This window comes from Elgaria multicarinata, chromosome 8, assembly GCF_023053635.1.
Source record: "Elgaria multicarinata webbii isolate HBS135686 ecotype San Diego chromosome 8, rElgMul1.1.pri, whole genome shotgun sequence".
NCBI classification, from domain to species: domain Eukaryota; kingdom Metazoa; phylum Chordata; class Lepidosauria; order Squamata; family Anguidae; genus Elgaria; species Elgaria multicarinata.
Genome location: NC_086178.1, coordinates 58,138,189 through 58,156,548, shown reverse-complemented (window position 1 = coordinate 58,156,548; position 18,360 = coordinate 58,138,189). Strand labels below are relative to the sequence as shown.

The 18,360-nt window shown below is 44.5% G+C and overlaps 1 protein-coding gene across 1 annotated transcript; it reads right to left on the bottom strand.

Moving 5' to 3' along the window:
* Positions 1-611: 611 nt before the first annotated feature.
* On the bottom strand, positions 612-16,891 carry MFSD13A (major facilitator superfamily domain containing 13A). The gene is made up of 10 exons (XM_063132558.1): positions 16,852-16,891; positions 14,162-14,262; positions 11,869-12,140; positions 10,805-10,884; positions 9,161-9,610; positions 8,194-8,311; positions 6,208-6,304; positions 4,834-5,005; positions 3,920-4,113; positions 612-3,391 (listed from the first exon to the last, which is right to left on the bottom strand). The coding sequence occupies exons 3-10, from the start codon at positions 12,031-12,033 to the stop codon at positions 3,138-3,140; spliced, it is 1,530 nt and encodes a 509-aa protein (XP_062988628.1). The 5' UTR covers positions 12,034-12,140; positions 14,162-14,262; positions 16,852-16,891; the 3' UTR covers positions 612-3,137.
* Between the last annotated feature and the right edge of the window lie 1,469 nt (positions 16,892-18,360).

The window sequence follows — 18,360 nt, the reverse complement described above, 5'->3', positions numbered from 1 at the left end:
TAGCAGCCCGTGCACCTGCAGCTTGGTAAGTAGCACCATTCATTAACTCAACGGTGCCTGCCTGATGTTTTGGACTACAATTCCCATTAACACCCAACAAGCATGGCCAGTGGTCAGATATTATGGGAGTTGTAGTCCAAAACACCCTGAGGATCCCAGATCGCCCACCCTTGCATTAACCTTTAAGCTAGGAGCCCTTCAACTAATGGCACTTAAAAAATCAGGCTCCAAGTTAGTGTGAATTGGGTTTCCTGCTCAGCTGGTGAGTCAGACAATTAGAGCCAGTCTCCACACTTATTCCTATGGGAGGGCTGTTCTGTAGGGTCACTATTCTCAGTTATAAGGCCTAGTCTACTGAGGAAGGAAGTTTCTGCAGGTGGTTCTTTCTGACAGACGCAACCAGTGATGGATACTTCTGGGAATGCCCACTGTTGGTTAGGAAAGCTTTTCACACCATCCAGCAGATTCCAGTGCCAAGCTGTGCCAGATGTTACAGTTGAGGGTGGGAGGATATAGTAACTTATTTATCAGCCCCTTAGGTGGTGGCTAAAACTGAAGGCCCTTCCCAAGTTTCAAACCATCAACAACCACACACAGAAATAACGTTTTTTTAAAAAAGAATTGCAATTTAATGAAATGAGGATTTGGCTTGTTAAATTAAAGGAATAACTTACAATTTTGCCGTCAAATGATAAAAACCCTTTGGACTGTAAACAGTGGCAGCATAGCTGCTGCCTGAACAAATTGGAGGCACCCCCCTCCCACCATGCTACTTGGTCCCAGTTGTTTCTTCGTTGCAACGGCAGCCAAGAGGATCCCCAGCCCGAGCAAAAAACTTTGGTTGCCAAAGTTCTCTCCTACAAACTCTAAGAGTATGAAACATTCCAGTAAAGTCAGCTGCAGAAGCCAAGAGCCACAGGCCCTTGTATCCAAGCCCAAATGTGCAGCCAGCTGCCTTCCTGACCCACTGCTGTTTGAGGACAGGCTGTGGTTTGCTATGCCCTAGGGGCAAGCCAAAACTAGGATTGGGAATCCCTTCAGGGAAGCCTGGCATTCCCCTAGCTTCTTTCATGAGTGACTGAGCAGGAAAGGTGCAACTGTGAAGGGAGCAGAATGGTCACAAGGAACTCAATTTGCCCTTACTGAGTTGCAAAGATGGAGCAAAGCTAGGCAGTTAACACCTCTGGCCATCTGTGGAAATTACAAAATAAACCTCTCACACATCTCGAGCATGATCTGTGGCCTAGCTAATCTTCCTGGGAGTAGATGACAGGCCATTTCCTATGACAGTTTTCATAAGCCTGGTCTTGCAAGCACAGCCCCTTAGCAGCTGCCAGTTAGCCTAGCCCAGCAAAGCACATTTCTCTGGAAAGCCAGTATCTTTCCCAATCCCATGTGCACACAAGCGCCATTCGCATTGGCCTTGTCAACCTAGTCCAGCCTTTCCCAATCTGGGGTCTGCCTTCCAGATGTGTTGGGACTAAAACTACCATTATTCCCAATCAGCAGGTTGCTGTGGATTGGAGGTGTAGTCCAACGCATCTGGAGGAAGGCTACTCTAGACAATTCTGTGGATGGGCAGGGGCCAGCTCACGTGGAATGGCAGAAACTAACGCTCTGGTATAAAGCACAAATGGTCCCACAAGTCAGCATATCAAGGTGCCCTTGGAGCTTCCTATGTTAGGAAAGGAGGAGGCTCAGGGGAGACATGATAAGAGGTGTACAAAATTATGCATGGTATGGAGAATGTGGATAGGGAGGCATTTTTCTCCCTCTCTCAAAATACTAGAACCCAGGATCATCCCATGAAGCTGATTGGTGGGAGATCCAGGACAAATAAAAGGGAGTACTACTTCACACAGCACATAGTTAAATTATGGAACTCATTACCACAAGATGTAGTGATGGCCACCAATTTGGAGGGCTTTAAAAGGGGGTTGGATAAATTCCTGGAGGCAAAGGCGATCAATGGCTATTAGCCCTGATGGTTGTGTGCTATCTCCAGTATTTCAGGCAGTAAACCTGTGTGCACCAGTTGCTGGGGAAGATGGGGTGTGTGTGCTGTTGCACCATGTCCTGCTTGTTCATCCCTGGCCGATGGCCACTGTGTGAGCAGAGTGCTAGACTAGGTCTGATCCAGCATGGCTCTTCTCATGTTCTTAGTTTCTAAAAACCAACTGATTCAGTAGAAAAACCAAGGTGAGCATCTCCTATGAAAGGAGAACAGGCTTTCATCCTAGAAAGCCAATCCAATCGTTCCTGAAAACTAACCCCAGAGCAGGTTTAAAGATCTGGCCAGTTTTCACCTCACAACTTGAGGTTGCCCAATAGCCCTCCCAGTGACAGAGCCCTTCATTCACCCATGAGCCCATCCTTTCAACACAAGTCCCTATATCGCTGCTGTGGTGTAGGAATATGGTGCATTCATTCTCTTGAAGTGGATGAATTAAGACAGTCAAGTTTCCCCAAAGGGAGAGCCCCTTTTGCACACTGAATACCTTGCTGTCCTCTATGGGGAACTAGTGATCTTTTTTAAAAATTAAAAATAAAATCCAGTTGCGTTCACAGTTAAATCGCACCCTGATGTGGGGAGGTATGTCAAGTCCTATGCAGGAGAAAAGTAGCAAGGGAAGGGGGAAACTTGAATCCTATCTCACCACTCAAGACAAGATACGTGCAAACAGTTCCAGACAATGACCAGGACGCTACTGGGTTAGGCTCAATTAAACTCTCCCCACTCCATTATTAGTAAGCATGGTCTGTCACCTGGTTACTTCTCTTCCAAGTCAGACACCTCTGGAAATATGAATAAACATGGGCATGATCAGCAAGTCATCGTTGACACAGTTTTTGTTTTTTCAAAGGCAAGGTAATTACTTTTTCCGGACCCACTTTGGTTGGTGACAGGTGATACTAATATTTAGGTCTCCATGAATTCTTTAAGGCAGACCCGAACCAGACTTGCCTTGCAGGGAGTTCAGGGCTTACGCTGTTCTTTCACTAATCCATTCTGACCTGAAAAGGTAGCAATTACTTTTTTAAATTACTCCTACCCTCTCCTTTTTGGAGTCTTATCATGCAGACGTCCATAGTGGAGCGGTGTGTGTGCGCCACACACTGCTCACCCATACTGGCAATTAAATAGTTTTGATATTTTGGGATTGAGTTTCTGTGAAGGTCTGACGCTGAGATTTCACTGTCTGGAGGCGTTTGCCATGTAGGCTGAATTGTGACCAGCTGAGGAGCTGCAGTAATGCACATGTGATGGGGACAAAAACGAGTAGGTAGAAACAGCCCTGACGAAGAGTTGGTTCCCAGGCGGTGTTGGAAGCCAGCTTTGGCTGGGCGCTCACTATGTTGCTGAGAGGATCCCGTTGAAAAATATCATAACCTAGAATAGAGATTAAGATGGAAATGGAAACGTTCCTGTTATGAGAATGGTGTGTCCAATACTGATCTTCCTATTTCTAAAAGCAAAACAGCCACTTTGATCTCTATTAAAACCTTCATTCTTTCACTCCCTTATATTAGCCACAAATGCAAATGTCCCCTTTCCATTCTTGAAAAGAGCAACATTAGTCAATTTCACTTCGAAAGAAAAAGGCAGCACCTTTTCTCAGGAGTGAAAGTGACTCAACCAGGAGCTGCTTAACCACATTGGCTTGGACAAGGGTTATAGATCCATGAAACATTCGGATAAAATCTTCCCCCTCAAACAGATTCAGTGGCAAAAAGAGATCCATCTGTGGGTAAGTACAGGGTATTAAATCTACTTAGAAGTAAGCATCCTAGCCTGCAGCTTCAAGTGGCCAGGTTACTGGTGGGCACATTGTCCCTCTCTCAAGTTAGAGAAGGCAGCAGTTATTCTTATCTCAAGTTCCCTTCTACTGCTCCATGAAGCGCCCTGCCCATTACCTACCAGTATAAGCACACAGCAGCCAGGTGCCAATCAAAGGGGCAAAGGTCTGGCCCGGTTTGGTTACCAAGGCAACCATGCCGAATAAGAGGGCTGAGGCAGCCTGCTGCCTCCGATTCAACACCAAGTCTTCATCCACCAGGTCAGTGACCACCAGGTTCAGCAGCTTGCATGTCCCTTCGGTAAACACACGATTGCTGGGGAGAAAGAAGAGCCAAGAGAGGGAGGTTAGTAGAAGGGTTAAGCTCCATGGGCACTGAGCTAAGGAAAACTCCCAGGGGTGGGTGGGTCGGTGCAAAAAGACAATGGTTCACTCAATGCAAGAAACAGAGTTAATACGACACAGAAGAGCTGGTTAAACATTTGTAGCATTGGCCTTCCCCAACCTGGTGTCCTTGGGCCGTGCTGGCTGAGGATAATGGGATTTGTAGTCCAACACATCTGGGAGGCACCAGATTGGGGAAGGCTGTTTACCTATACAAGGTAAGACCCCCACAAGGAGAAACATGAAAGCAAAAGGTCCTGCCTCATATGGAGATCCTCACTCAGGTACCACCATCATTCCGTTTTGAAATCTTTAGCAATTTTAATGCTTTAAAAAAATGTCTCCCAAATTCATAAAAGCTAGATTTTTATTTTAAAACACAAATATTAAGCTTTTCAGGGAATCTGGGCTCCAACGTGCCCCTGTACATATCTAACCCCTCCCCTGAAGTTAAAGCTCTTACTAGTTATCTCTGATCAGACTCTCTGGATGCTCCCAAGAGAAAACACATATTTCAGCAGACACAGGTAGCTGAGCACATAGCCAAGAGCCAAGGCTCTGGAGTCTAGTTCCAGGTCTATGACACCGATCCCAAGTCAACTATCCCAATACAATGGGCAGGGCCCAGCGCCACAGCAGCAGAGCGGTGTACCTGGCTATAAAGAAACACAGCAGGTAGACCCAGTCTGGTCCAGCAAGGAGCATAATCACACCAAGCAACAGCTTCAAGAAGAAGAGCCCTCGCACCACAGCGTATACACCCCACCTCCGGCACAGAGAGAGGAAGTAGAGGTTGTTGAGATGAGGAGCCACGTAGGAAATGCCTGAGGAGAAAGGCAAACAGGTTCAAAGAGGCCGCAACACCCAGCAGCCAGGGCCTCACTGTAGTCCTAAGGCAGAGCCCCCGCTTTGTAGGCAGAAGGTCCCAGGTTCAATCCCTGGCATTGTCAGGTAGGGCAGGCGAGATGCACCAATGGTCTAACTCCGTATAACTCGGTGTTTTCTTCTGTTTTTATTTTATCTTGTGCACCGTTCCAAAATTTTCAATGGGGAGCGGTATATAAATATTGTCAATAAATAAATAAAATAAACAAGGTAGCATCTGAGTTGCACCAAGCAAGGAACGAGAGCACATGCATTCTGATGGCGCCAACTAGAAAATGGCCTTGACTCAAGTTTGATTCAAGCATTGCTTGCGATTGTACAATGAATTATTATTGTTCTTGTACAGCAGTTGCATTTCTCAGCCGTTTCTGAATCAAATAAACTCCCACTGAAACTCCCTCAGCACTGGAAATCCCATACAAATCCCCATTGGTTTCCGCTCCTTTGGCAGATCCAGTGAGTACTTTTGTCACCTTTCCTCCATAGCCAGAAACATACTGTAGCAGACACATGTGCAGCTCTGTGTTTTAGTTTTGGTCCTCTTGACCAAAGTGCATTTAAAGAATCTCATGGCTGGCTCATTTTGCTCTCCTTATCTCTATTGTGTAGATCACATCAGTTCAAGTTTGCTGTAGGCCACACAGCTTTTCACAGGAATGGAATGGAGTAAGTAACCTGGAGGGGGGCATTGCTGGCTGGCAGGCCCCTGATAAGGAGCACTTCACACTGCAACGTTGCTTTATTAAAACAGGTGGGATCTATAACAATCAGATTTTACACAGAGATAATACATACAGTCCTATTTTCCAATGACTGCAATGCTAGTCATCCTTAAACAGGGGAAGAGATCAGGACACACTGGCATCCCATGTCAACAGCCACCATCTCTATATTCTGGGATCTATTATTCATGCAGTATGAACCAAGTGGACATCTATGGAGTCCACCAATAGCTTTAGCTTTCCATCCTTCCATAGGAGGAAGAAAAACTGCTTCCACAAAATGGTGGCAATAGCAGCAGCAGCGTGTCTGTCATTCTCTCTACCACAGAAGAGGAGTGGTGTACTTGCTCTAGTCAATTTCAAGAAAGCACGAATCCAGTACTGAGCAACGCGTACTACTATTCCCACCTTAGACTTACCTAGCAAAAATGACCCCATAGACAGCGAGATATGATCAGACAGCAGATGCTCCAAAAAGAGAGGGAAGAAGTTGCTGTTGAAGTGGCAGTGAAAAACCTGTGAAAGACAACACTTGTGAGACCTCCATGAAGGGCAGTTAGCAGAATAAATACTGTATCAAACTCATGAATGGAAGAACTGTGATACCAGACTCACACACAAGTCATCAAAATGTGAGCAGCTTCATGGGGTTGGTGAATAAGGGAAGCAGTTCACCAAGTAAACATTTTAGGCCAACAGACTATCACGCCCTTGACATTACCAGCAGGTATTTAAGAACATAAGAACACAAAAAGAGCCCTGCTGGATCAGACCAAGGGTCCACCTAGTCCAGCACTCTGTTCACACAGTGGCTAACCAGCCATCAGCCAGGGACCAACAAAACAAGACATGGTGCAACAGCACCCTCCCACCCATGTTCCTGGTGCACACAGGCTTACTGCATCGAATTCTGGAGATAGCACAGAATCATCAGGGCTAGTAGCCATGGATAGCCTTCACCTCCAGGAATTTATCCAGCCCCCTTTTAAAGCCATCTAAATTGGTGGCCATCACTACATCTTGTGGTAGTGAGTTGCATAATTTAACTATACACTGTGTGAAGAACTACTTCTGCTCATTTGGTTAGCTAAAGGATAAATATTCAGGCCAGTTAAGTAAGACTACATCTTACCACACGGAATCAAATCTGTCTCAGAAAGTGCTGAAGCTGTGGATGTTCTGCCAAGAGATTCAGAGCCCACAATGGTCTCTATGCAGAGCCCAGGAAGAGGACAACTATTATATGGGGGAGGGGGGCAAGCGAATGGGGACGCTCTCACAGGCCTCTCCTTTGACAGCACTCTCTCCCAAAGGCCGTTATACAGGCCATGCTCCTATAACTTGAAGATGCAGTTTCAGCTCACTTCACAACACATGAGTTACTTGCACCACCCCATAAATGGTTCATACCAGCCTTCCCTGACCTGGTGCCCATCAGGCTGAGGATTGTGGGAGTTGTTGTGCAACACATCTGGAGGGCAGCAGGTCAGGGACGGCTGATTTACACCTTGCCAACAGAGATAAGCAATGGGGTCTGTACCACCAACTAACACTGCAACTGGATCAACATCTGCAAGGTGTCAAGAGAAGAGCTGGTGTTGCTCGCCATACAGCAGTTTCTTCAAGTTTAAAAATATAATTGCTGCATCGCCTGTCCCGTATCAAAGCTAAAGTGATGATGGGTGAAGAGAGCACCTTTGGCTGTGTGCTATGGCCTTTGAAAGGTTGACTTCAATTTTCCCCCACAAGAAAGCACCAGTCTAAAAGAGAAGGCCTTGCTTTGTTGTGGGTGAGGAGAACAAAGGGATTTCCCAGAATTTCCCCAAAGTTTATCATTCTCATAGGCACAGAGCATATAAGCCCTTATCTGAGTTACACAGAAAGTCCATGCAGGAAATTAAAGGGCATTTTCATAAAGCTATAATAAGCTTAGCATAAGGCTGCCCTATGGCTGTTTTCATGTCATATGCACCTAGTAGAGAGCGATTCAAGTGTTGGACTGGAACTGGGGAGACTTGGATTCAAGTCCCCATGTTGGCAATGAAATCACCCAGTCAGCCATGTTGGCTGACTGGGTGATTTTCGACCAGTCAGCCAAACCCAGCACACAGAGCTGTTGTGAGAATAAAATGAAGAGGAGGACGATCATGTACACCACCTTGGGCTCCTTGGGTGAAAAGGCAGGAAATAAATAATACAAATCCAGGTCAACATCGGCTCCTAATCCACACCTTGCCAAACATTTATTGGCTACAGTGGGAAGGCTGTTAACCTCAGGGCCAAGAGAGGGACTTACGTGGTCAGGTGGACTCTACTGGGTTGGGTCTTTACATGTTAACATGCAAGATGGACTCCCACCTAGCAGTCAAAATTGCTGGACTATGGAGTGGTCATGCCCCACCTACCTGTATGAGGTTCATAGAGACAAACCAGAGGAAGTTGCGATGCCTGGAGAGCTGTTTCAGATACTCAGCTAGAGTGATCCTCTTCTCTTGATGCCCAGAGGGATTGTCAATATACAGTCTGGAGGAACAAACCGCCACATTTAGCCAGCATGGTGCAATGCGTAAAGACTTGACAGGAGGGTTCATGGACTTGGCATTCTCTCAACCTAACCTCCCTGACAGAATATAACAAGGGAAAGCTCCAACACAGTCCTATTTGGGAAAGACACCAGACAAATGAACACATAATGCATTCACACACACACACTCTTCACAAATCAATCTCCCTAAGCCAGACTTTCCCAACCTTCAGATGTTTCTACCTACAACTCCCATCAGCCCCAGCCAGCATGGCTAATGGTGAGAGATGATGGGAGCTAAAGTCCAAAACATCTGGAAGGTGTCAGGTTGGGGGTGGCTGCCATAAGCTTTGAGAAGTTTGTGCCCGCTCTTTGAAAAGACAGACAACCCTGGAGAAGCCTTTCCCAATATGGAGCCATCTAGAGGTGTTGGACTTCAAATCCCATAATCCACAGCCAGCGTGGCCATTGGAATGCAGAGCACCACATTGGGGAAAGCTGCCCTGGAGCAACTGGAGCAGTGGCTGGTGTAAGAACGTAAGAGAAGCCGTGCTGGATCAGTGTAAGGGTCCAGGTAGTCCATTATTCTGTTACCAACAACTCCACAATAATTCCCATCATTACATTTCTATACTGCCCAATAGGTGAAGCTCTCTAGGCAGTTCATCCTGTTCCCACAGTGCCCAACCAACCGCCTGTGGGAAGCCCACAAGCAGAACAGGAGGACAACAGCATCTCCTGCTTGTGTTCCCAACAACTGGTATACAGAAGCATCCATCTAGAAGTGACATCTTTTGCTTATTGGGCAGTATATTAAAAATGGAATTATGCAATTTATAAACACTCACTCTTTTAAAGCTGCATTTTCATCCCACTTCACTCGTCCCTCAGTCTGAAACCGCTGCCTCAGCAGCCACGTGGCCAGGGTAAAACCCACAGCTGAGCAGAAAGCTAGCACCACGCAAAATATCCGGAAGGAGAAGAAGTCCTCCTTGTTCCACACGGCGTAGGACATGAAGACCGAGAGGGAGCCGATGGCACTGAAGAGCGAAGAGTAGAAGTTGAGGCCGGTCCGGTCCTTTGCAGATACAGCAAGGTCAGCCAGCAAGGCATTCTGATTGAGATCCACCATGGTGAGGAAGCTGTCGTACAGGCAGAGGCAGATGAGGAACTGCAAGCCTGGGTGGGCCCATGCAATCCAGAAAGCCAGGAACGAAATCGCAAAGAGGGGACCATTGCGGCTCAGTGCCTTGAGTCTCTTCAGAACAACTTCAGGAGTGGAGATCTCCACTCCTGACCTATGAAAGAAGAAACATGTTGTCCATGAAAATACGTTGAACTGCATGCTGCAGACTCAAGTTACACACCAGCATCGTGATTTTCTTCCTTGCCAACCACACGTCTTAAGAACATAAGAGGAGCCATGCTGGATCAGACCAAGGGTCCATCTAGTCTAGCACTCTATTCACACAGCGGCCAACCAGCTCTTCCAACTTTGCACTCTCCTTTCTGCTACTTCTCATCCATCACTCTTTAGCTCTCTGCTTCCTGAATTTATTTATTTATTGCCTCAAGGCTTGAAGGTTATTAAGGAGGAACAGTCTTATGACAGCCACCTTAGCAAGAAAGCTCACATTCAGCCTCTGAATATTGTCCCACCTTTCCTCCATTGTACCTTCTTTCCATACAATATACTAATACTGAAGTCGTCCTCTAAATGTGAATCCTCATATAGCCAAAAACAACACCATCCATGTGCAAGAGGGAAGCAGCAGCAGGCTTGAAGGAGTCCAACAATTTGCAGAAGTACAAAAAACACAAAAAGGTTTAAGGAAGAAGTCTTAATGTGGGAGGGGGGACCTAAACAGCCCAATGGCGTCTGAGCATCCTCATTGGCCATGGAATGCTGGCTGGCTGTTGGTGGGGGATTGATGGAGCATCCTAGAACAGGGTAAACTGGCAGGCTAGAACCCTGAACAGGAGCAAGCCACAGTAGAAAATGTTGTCACTGGTCCCTCTTTTTCTTTCTTTCGTTCATTCGTTCATTCACGGTACCTATTCACTACGTTTCTTGTAGCAGAAGATGAACTTGGTTACTTCACAATCCCATTGCAATGGGCATTTTTGGCAGCCTTTGGAAGGCACTGCAATGTATACATTTAGCATTTAAGGGTAATACAAAAACAAAGTAAGCCCCAAACAATTCCAAGAGGAGGAGGTACATCTGTACAGGAAATACCTATCTAGACAGGGAGAAAGAAATGAGATGAAATGCAACAAGAGCCCTGGTCTAGATGTACCCACATGTGCAATATAATGGCTTAAAAGTAGTGCGCGTCATGCCCAGAGAGAGACACCCAGAGAAATAGGCTTGTTTTAATGATACATTTCTTTTCTTTTAAAAAAAGTACACTCAATGGGATTGCCCTTCCCTTTGTAGCAATTAAGCTCATTTGACCTTTGATGTACAACATAAAAGAAACTCTGCTTACTGCTGTGTGCTAAGGAATGCTCGGTCACTCAGCCAGCCGAAGAGAGGATCGTTGAGGCTGTTCCAGATCAGAAACACAGTCTAAAGATCGGGGTGGGGAGGAGAAGGAGAAATACAGGCTAACCAGTGAGAATAAATCTGAGGTTAAGTATTTAGACATTCATTTCCTGTCCCAGACTAAACGAGCTAACGACATAATAATTCTGTTCGTTTTTAAGGTGCTGTAAAACTCTTTGGTTGCTTTTGCTGCAACAGACTAAGCTGGCTACCCCTATGGAAATTATTTATTAGCCAGCTAGTAAACCACAGCAAGCATTCACTGAAATGACCCACTTATACCAGGGGTGGGCAACATGCGGCTTGTGGGCTAGGTGCAGCTCCCACGGTCCCTCCAGTGCATGCTCTACCCTACACACATTCAGAGGAATCCCCCAAGTTTCACCCATTATTTTCACACACGCAAATCAGGAGCAAACAAAACGGCAGTTGGAACTGTTTGCAAGCTAATTTTGGCTCTTTGAGAGGCTCTGTAGCAGGTACAGAAGACATTTCATTTTATTTTGTTTTTATTTTCTTCCCTGCTTTTGGCACCCGCTGGCGAGGCGGGGGGGGGGGAAGGTCCAGAGGGGCAAAAATACCCTCCAGACTTCCTGAATTTGCCCACCCCTGACCTACACAAGCAGCTTTTCTCTTCAGATCAATTACTGCTGTTGTGAAGGGTCACTTTGTTTATTTTAAGCTTTACATAGATCAGAGCTTGTGCATTTTGCTACAGAGGCCCTCAAAGAGCCAAATTAGCTTGCAAACAGTTCCAAATGCCATTTAAACCAAGTGTTTACATGCTTCCCCCCTCTAACTCCGTGTGTGTGTGTGTGTGTGTGTGTATACACACACACACACACACACACACATCCCTACCAACAGTTTACACATCTGATGAAGTGGACTTTTATCTATGAAAGACATGCCCTAATAAATCTATTTGTCTCTTAGTGGATTTGAAAACAATGCAAGTCTTGCAAAGCAGGAAGAACCCAACATAGATTCTCGAAGTGCAAAACTTACCTCTCCAATCCAAAATGAAAGTTTATCAATCTTATATATAGAAACGAAGGTATCCACGTAGTAGAGGAGAAACACATTGTGCAAAATGGAAATAAAGAGCGACAGTGACCCATAGACCACTGCAACGGGCAGGTTGAAGAGACAAGCTAATAGCCTGAAACCCATGGTGGTTTGCTGAGAGTCCTTGGGTTGCTCACATCACCTCCAGTTCCAACAGGGTCTCTCTCTCCAGCACCTGTTAGCTCGTCGTTGGGACCAAACCCTCATTTTTCCTGTCAGAGAGACAACAAAGAATTGGACAAGCTAGTTTCTAGATTTGATGTATTCTCCTCCAGCTGCCCCCTCCAAAGGAAGAGATCCATTTAGCCTGCAGTAAGAAGTCCAACTGCAGACAGTTTTGCTCTGTCGTTCAAAAGGGGATTAATAATAGGATTTAAAGGCTAAGGCGGTCTTACAGTGCCAAAGTAGGTTCGCTAAGCCAAGGCATCATATGGCAACAGCCTTCAGACCAGACTTAGAGTCCTCCAAGGTAGCCCTGTTCACTGAGGAATGCCTACTGAGCTTATATATGCAGTTTATAATGCACTTCATTGTCTGCTTGAGACCCAGATTAGTTGTAACTCTAGCTTTGACCAAAATCACAAAGGCCAAGCACAACGAACAGATCTAAGTGCAGGCAACACTTGCCCAAAACAGAACGAGATCCTGGTTACCATGAATAGTTTGGAAAGGTTGTTACTCCTGACGTTCGAAGCAACTGTCCAGTGCCGAAGTTTACAGCTTTTGAGGGTCAGAAGCAGCCTCATTGGTGTGACTGATGCAACAACAGAGAAGCTGCTTTCAACAGCTTTGGAGGGAGAAGGGCAAAGGAGCACCTCTATGGGATGATGCGGTGGCTTCTCAAAATGAGAGTGAAGCAGCCCCTTAGACAGGGTTCCAAGTCTGACTTATCCTCTAAACAGAAAGAAGTGCTACACCCCACTACCACATGATTGGAGGGGGCAAGAAAATGAAAGTCCGGAAAGACACCTTTTCACTCCAGGGAAGATAGCTTTTAAATCAAGGCAATTTAGACCAATGAATTAAACCAGCAAGAAAAAATGATTGTTCCACTGATTGTTTTTCCCATTTTTCCTAAGCAATGCTGGAAGTCTGACCACTGAGCAAGGTTGATTTACAACAAAACAGAGTATTATTGACACTACATAGGAAATACTTAGTTTGTATAGATAAATTTGATTTTTACTAATTTTAGAACACATTGGACTGTAAAGATTACAGAATAGATGGCTTAATGGCAAACTTTGCTAGTTACCAGTATGATATTATTTTATATTATCCAAGTTATTCTTTAAGAGAAACTTAATATTAACCATTGAAGAATGTGTGTGGTGTGTGTGTATGCAGGATGAACAGGAGTCATTGTGTGGTCTGGCTAGACCCCAGATCACTCAGTATACAACTACTTCACTGCTATGTTTTGAAGCCAGTTTTAAAATGACTGTGCTCATCACAAGCACAATGGTTGTTTGAACTGAGGGCAGATGGCATCTCCTGAAGGGAGACACTCGGAGCACTCTCCCCCAAAGGAGGATACCCAGACCCCTTTGCTATGTGAGGATAGGTAATGTAGCATGAAGATCCTGGGAATTTCAGCCTGATCACCTGAGAGTCTTGCCAAAATTATTAAAACCTGTCACAAGGACTAGCCCAAATACCAAGAGAAATTTGTACCTTTCATTCTGTGTAAACGTAATGATTCAGTTTCATAATTAATTTACATTTTTCATTCAGCTCAATGGAGCATGCATCTAAATTTGAGCTCCTCCACCAAAGTCACACTATATGTGGTATACTGTGGTATTTCTCAAAATGTATAACAATGCACTTCTAAATCTTCACTCCTTCAAACCTAAAGTATATTTGCCTGACTTCTAAATTCTTGCAGGCCAAGCTGAGGGAGATGAGAGGGAGAGCAGGGCCGTTCCACCAGTCCTCCTCCTTCTACTATCACCACCAGCTGACAAGCTAGCAGGCCAAGCTGAGGGAGCAAGGCCATTCCAACAACCTGCTAAAAGGCCCCTTCCAGGAAGGAGGAGTGAGACACCACCCAGCACGCTCAGAGCAGAGACCTGGGGGTGGGGGAACACAGAAGGGAGTGGTCCCATGCATTGCTTCCAGAATTGCAGGGCACACTGATGCACACACATTGAGTGGTTATCTTGTATCCTCCTTTCAGAAGCCCATGGCATGCCTAAAAGTCTGTGAAAATGAAATAACCAAACTACAATACCTTTCAGGGAGGACACGCTGTGAGTTGAGCTCTTGCAGCAGTTCCACTGGGACATGGATACAGTCACTGCCTTAACTTGAAGGCATTAGCAGGTAACATCACTGAAAAAGAAAGAAAAAAATGAGTTCTTGTATGGCATCTTGGGTATAAGAGATGGGCACATAATCTTAGAAACATTCACACAGATTTAATTTTATCACTATGATTTGACAAGGATTATTAAAATTAGTTTAAGAAACCACAGCATGCAAATTCAAAATCAGAGTCCAAGATTGTATTAAAGGGGAAAAAAGCTTTACAATAATCTTCTAGACTTATTTATTCTATGGATAACCGGCCTTGTCACATGTCAAATTGCCTGGCAACAATAGCCATTTATATGTTACCACCACTGCAGATTAGAATACAAACCATCCCGTGAAGGATTTACTAAGAAGTCTCAAACTGAAACAAGAAAAAATATTTCCTTATATCTCAGCAATGTCACCTGGCTCGTTTTAATAAATGTCAAACCATTTCCTCATACAAGTAAGTAGAGTCACAGCATTGATTACTACTACAGGCAGCCTTTTCTGCCTACACATCCATTAGACAATTATGCCCGAGCCATGACTAAGAACCAAACTACTTCCCCATAGCTAAAAAAGACAGATGCTTGGCAGCTTGAGCTAGCTAAAAAAACAAACCCTGTCCCAAGAGATTCATGGGCCTTCTGCACTTAGCGTATAGAAGAAGGGAGTTTGTTGGATGGCATTAGTTTGAAAGCCTAATACCCAAGTCTCTGCTAGAACCTGAATGCAGAATGAAGCATTTTCAAGTGAAGACCAAAATGACAGTTAGCCCATTTTCCCCATTGCCTATTTTAGACTATAAGCTCCTTGGGAACAGGGCCCTGTCCATTTTTGCCTGCATAATAAGGCACCAATGTGCAGTAATATGCTAAGCCATGGTTAGGCTTTTTGCAGCAAATGGTTAGTGAGCAAACCGTGATGTAGCCATCCTGGTTAGGACTGGTTCACACAACATGCTAAATCATGGTTCATATGACATGCTAAGCCATAATGTTTAGCTCAAAATACAACCACAGTGGCTTAGCGTGTTGTCTGAACAGGGTCACTGTATAAATCATAATACTGTGGTTATTCCTTCAGCCAATCTCCCTAGCTTGTGCCTACCTCAGGGGTTGTAAAAAAGAGGAGATAAGAGAAACAATGACCACATATTTGTTTGGTGCCAAAGGTATTGCCTGAGTGTGGATTTTGGAAGTTTTCTTATAGCACAAACTTACTTTGTTTGACAGGTAACTTAGAAAATACCTTATTTAGCCATTCAGGAGTAGGATTCTACACCTGAGAGTTAGATAAGTAGCTGCCACCTCAAGATGGGACTTTATTTTGAGAGTTTCCAACCACTTGGTAAAACCACCCAACTTGGTTTCTTTGGAGGGTTGTGGTTTTTTTTAACATTGCACACCACCCAAAATTAACTTTCATCTTTGCTCATATAAAAACTGATGAGTTTGTCTCTATTTTTGTTCTCTGTCTACCAATGAGCTTCTGTGTTTCGACTAAGCTTGGAGATATTTTCAGAATTTGGGAACCTGCCATTATATCCTTGCTCTAACAGTCCTAGATCTGCACGACACCTAGTAGAATCTAATCCGTTTAACTCTTTCTCCTTAAGGTTCTGAGCATGATGAGTCCCCCCCCCCGCCCCATCCTGTTTTGTAACATCTTGCCTAGGTTGCCCACAATTTTGTAAATATTTGATTGGTCCACAACTTTCCTCATGGAGAACAGCTTACTCTATTGTGTGTGTAAACCACCCACAAAATATTCTGGCTGCAATCCCATACACTTTTCTGGGAACAAGTCCCATTGAACAGTGCTTACTTCTAGATCATGTACAGCAATGCATTTGTAAAGCAATTGGGATTTTGAGACAGACATATACAGAAAAGTTAACTGCATTTTAGGGCTTTCAACTCACTCACTCTCAGCTGCTGGGAATTACACCTGGAGTTGCCAGGTGAAGGAGACTTTCCCTTCAATGCCTGTTCATACAAAAACTCAAAAACTCAGGATGGGAAGGAAAACTTATGGAAGAACAAATTAATAACATTAGGTATACGCTGATAAACGTGGGCATGGCACGAGCCCCACCCACCCACGCCCCCTCTTGTGGCACACCCTTAAGACTTAACCGATTTAGGCTCCCATCCTGTACCCACTGACAGTAAACCCCACCGAACACAGTGGGACTTACTTCTGAGTAGACACACATAGGAGTTCACTGATATTTATTGGGGGTACAATCGGGGAGTGGAGATGGGATCTTTCGGTCCTACCCTTCAGGAAAGCGGGCAGCTAAACGAGAGGGAAAGGACAGGGACGCAGAAATACCTCAAAAGCGGATGCCTCGCTATGGGGAGTGAAAAGATACGCGAGAAAGAGATCCAGGGCAACTAACTGTTCCTTTAAAACTAACCTTCCATCGGGGGACAACCCGTTCTAGAACATCAGCCCAGGCGAACCGCTACGGAACAGGCACTAAAAATGAAATGAATGGGGAGATACCATTCTACGGGTGAGGGGGGGGGAAGAACCATGGGAAAGCTCTTTCACAGGCAGATCATTTTACATAGGAAACCTGCGAGGAAAACAACGCAGAGCCCCTGCCACCGACACTACCTGTATCTCCTGTCGGTATTCAGCATCTTCATTATCAACCCTGCGCAGCCGTACTTCAGTTCTCACGAGTCCATCCTCCTACAGAACGTCAGGTGACGCCCACGTGGCGGCCATTTTTGATACTGAATACATCCTCCTTTATATACCATCTTGGATATGGGCACCCGGGGGCGCGATCATTCAGCAACTAATTTCTAGCCAAACAGAGGGAGACGCTAAAGTCAACGTGAAGAGGTTTTGCTAGTGCTGCGGAGGAAGAGGAGGAGTCTCGCGGTTTGGTTCAAATACCCAGGCTGTTATATTGCTATACTTTAAAATTAAATCTTAGCCCTTTAAAAAGCATGGTTTAAATTTTATCATTTAGTTTATAAGGACTCATGGGGATAATTTTTGCACCTTTCCCTCAAAACAGGTTTTGTCAACTGTTCAAAAATAAATTGTGGTGACACTATGAAGTTATTGTGCTTATTTAAAATTCAGTTAAATTGTTATTTTTAAAATATAAAACATTCCACCAGGAAAGGAAATAGCTCAATATTTATTTAACTGAAGCAGCAGATCTATATCTGATGGTGATGCAGTCAGAATACCTAGCTGCAAGTTATGAGCTGGCCAATCTTTTGTGTAGTTTTCATTAATTGCCAGGATACCTGTGGATGTAACCTTTGAAAACAAAATTCAAGTCTAATAAAATCACAATAAATCCGCCAAACTGCTTAGTATATATATGAGTTGAATCCAGTGCTAGCCCTACTTAGAGCAGACCCATTGAAATGAATAGGATTTAAGTTAGACTAACATTGGATACAACCCTATAGTTAATGGCATACTAATGTTTTTGCAGTGCAATCCTATACATATCTCTCGGAAGTAAGACCCACTTAATAGAATGTGACTTGCTCCATGGTAAGTGAGTAGAGAACCACTTTTAAAGTGGCAACATCTGGGAAGGAAAGGGATCTTCCACCACTAGATGGTGCTGCCTCAATGGAACTGAATGAAGGGTAAGTATTCAATTCAAACCACATGGTCACCACTCTCTGTCCATGTAATTAAGCCCATAACAATCACACCAAAAAGCAGGAAGCACAAATGCAACACAATTTCCCCTTAATGTAAAGATACCCTGTGTTTGGGTTTTACTAGCTGGTATTTCGTTTTGATTCTGTCTGCTGCTTTTATAATGTTTAATGTTTTAAGGCACAATCCTCTATCTGTTTAGTCAGGAAAAAAAAGTCCTATAACTAGCCAGCAATTCTGTTGTAGGACTTTTTTCCTGTCTAAACATGCATAGGATTGCACCCTTAATGTACTTTATTGTTGTAGTGTGGCCACTTATGCATCAACAAAAAAAGAGGAAAGGCATCATCAAAAAGAAAGACAAGAGAGGAGAGAGATTTGCATAAAATCTGCATATGTCAATTTATAGCAAGAGATGCAAATTTAGAAAATTACTATAATTTAAATGGAAACAAAATATCTCTCCTCAGAATGACCTTTGTGAGCAGT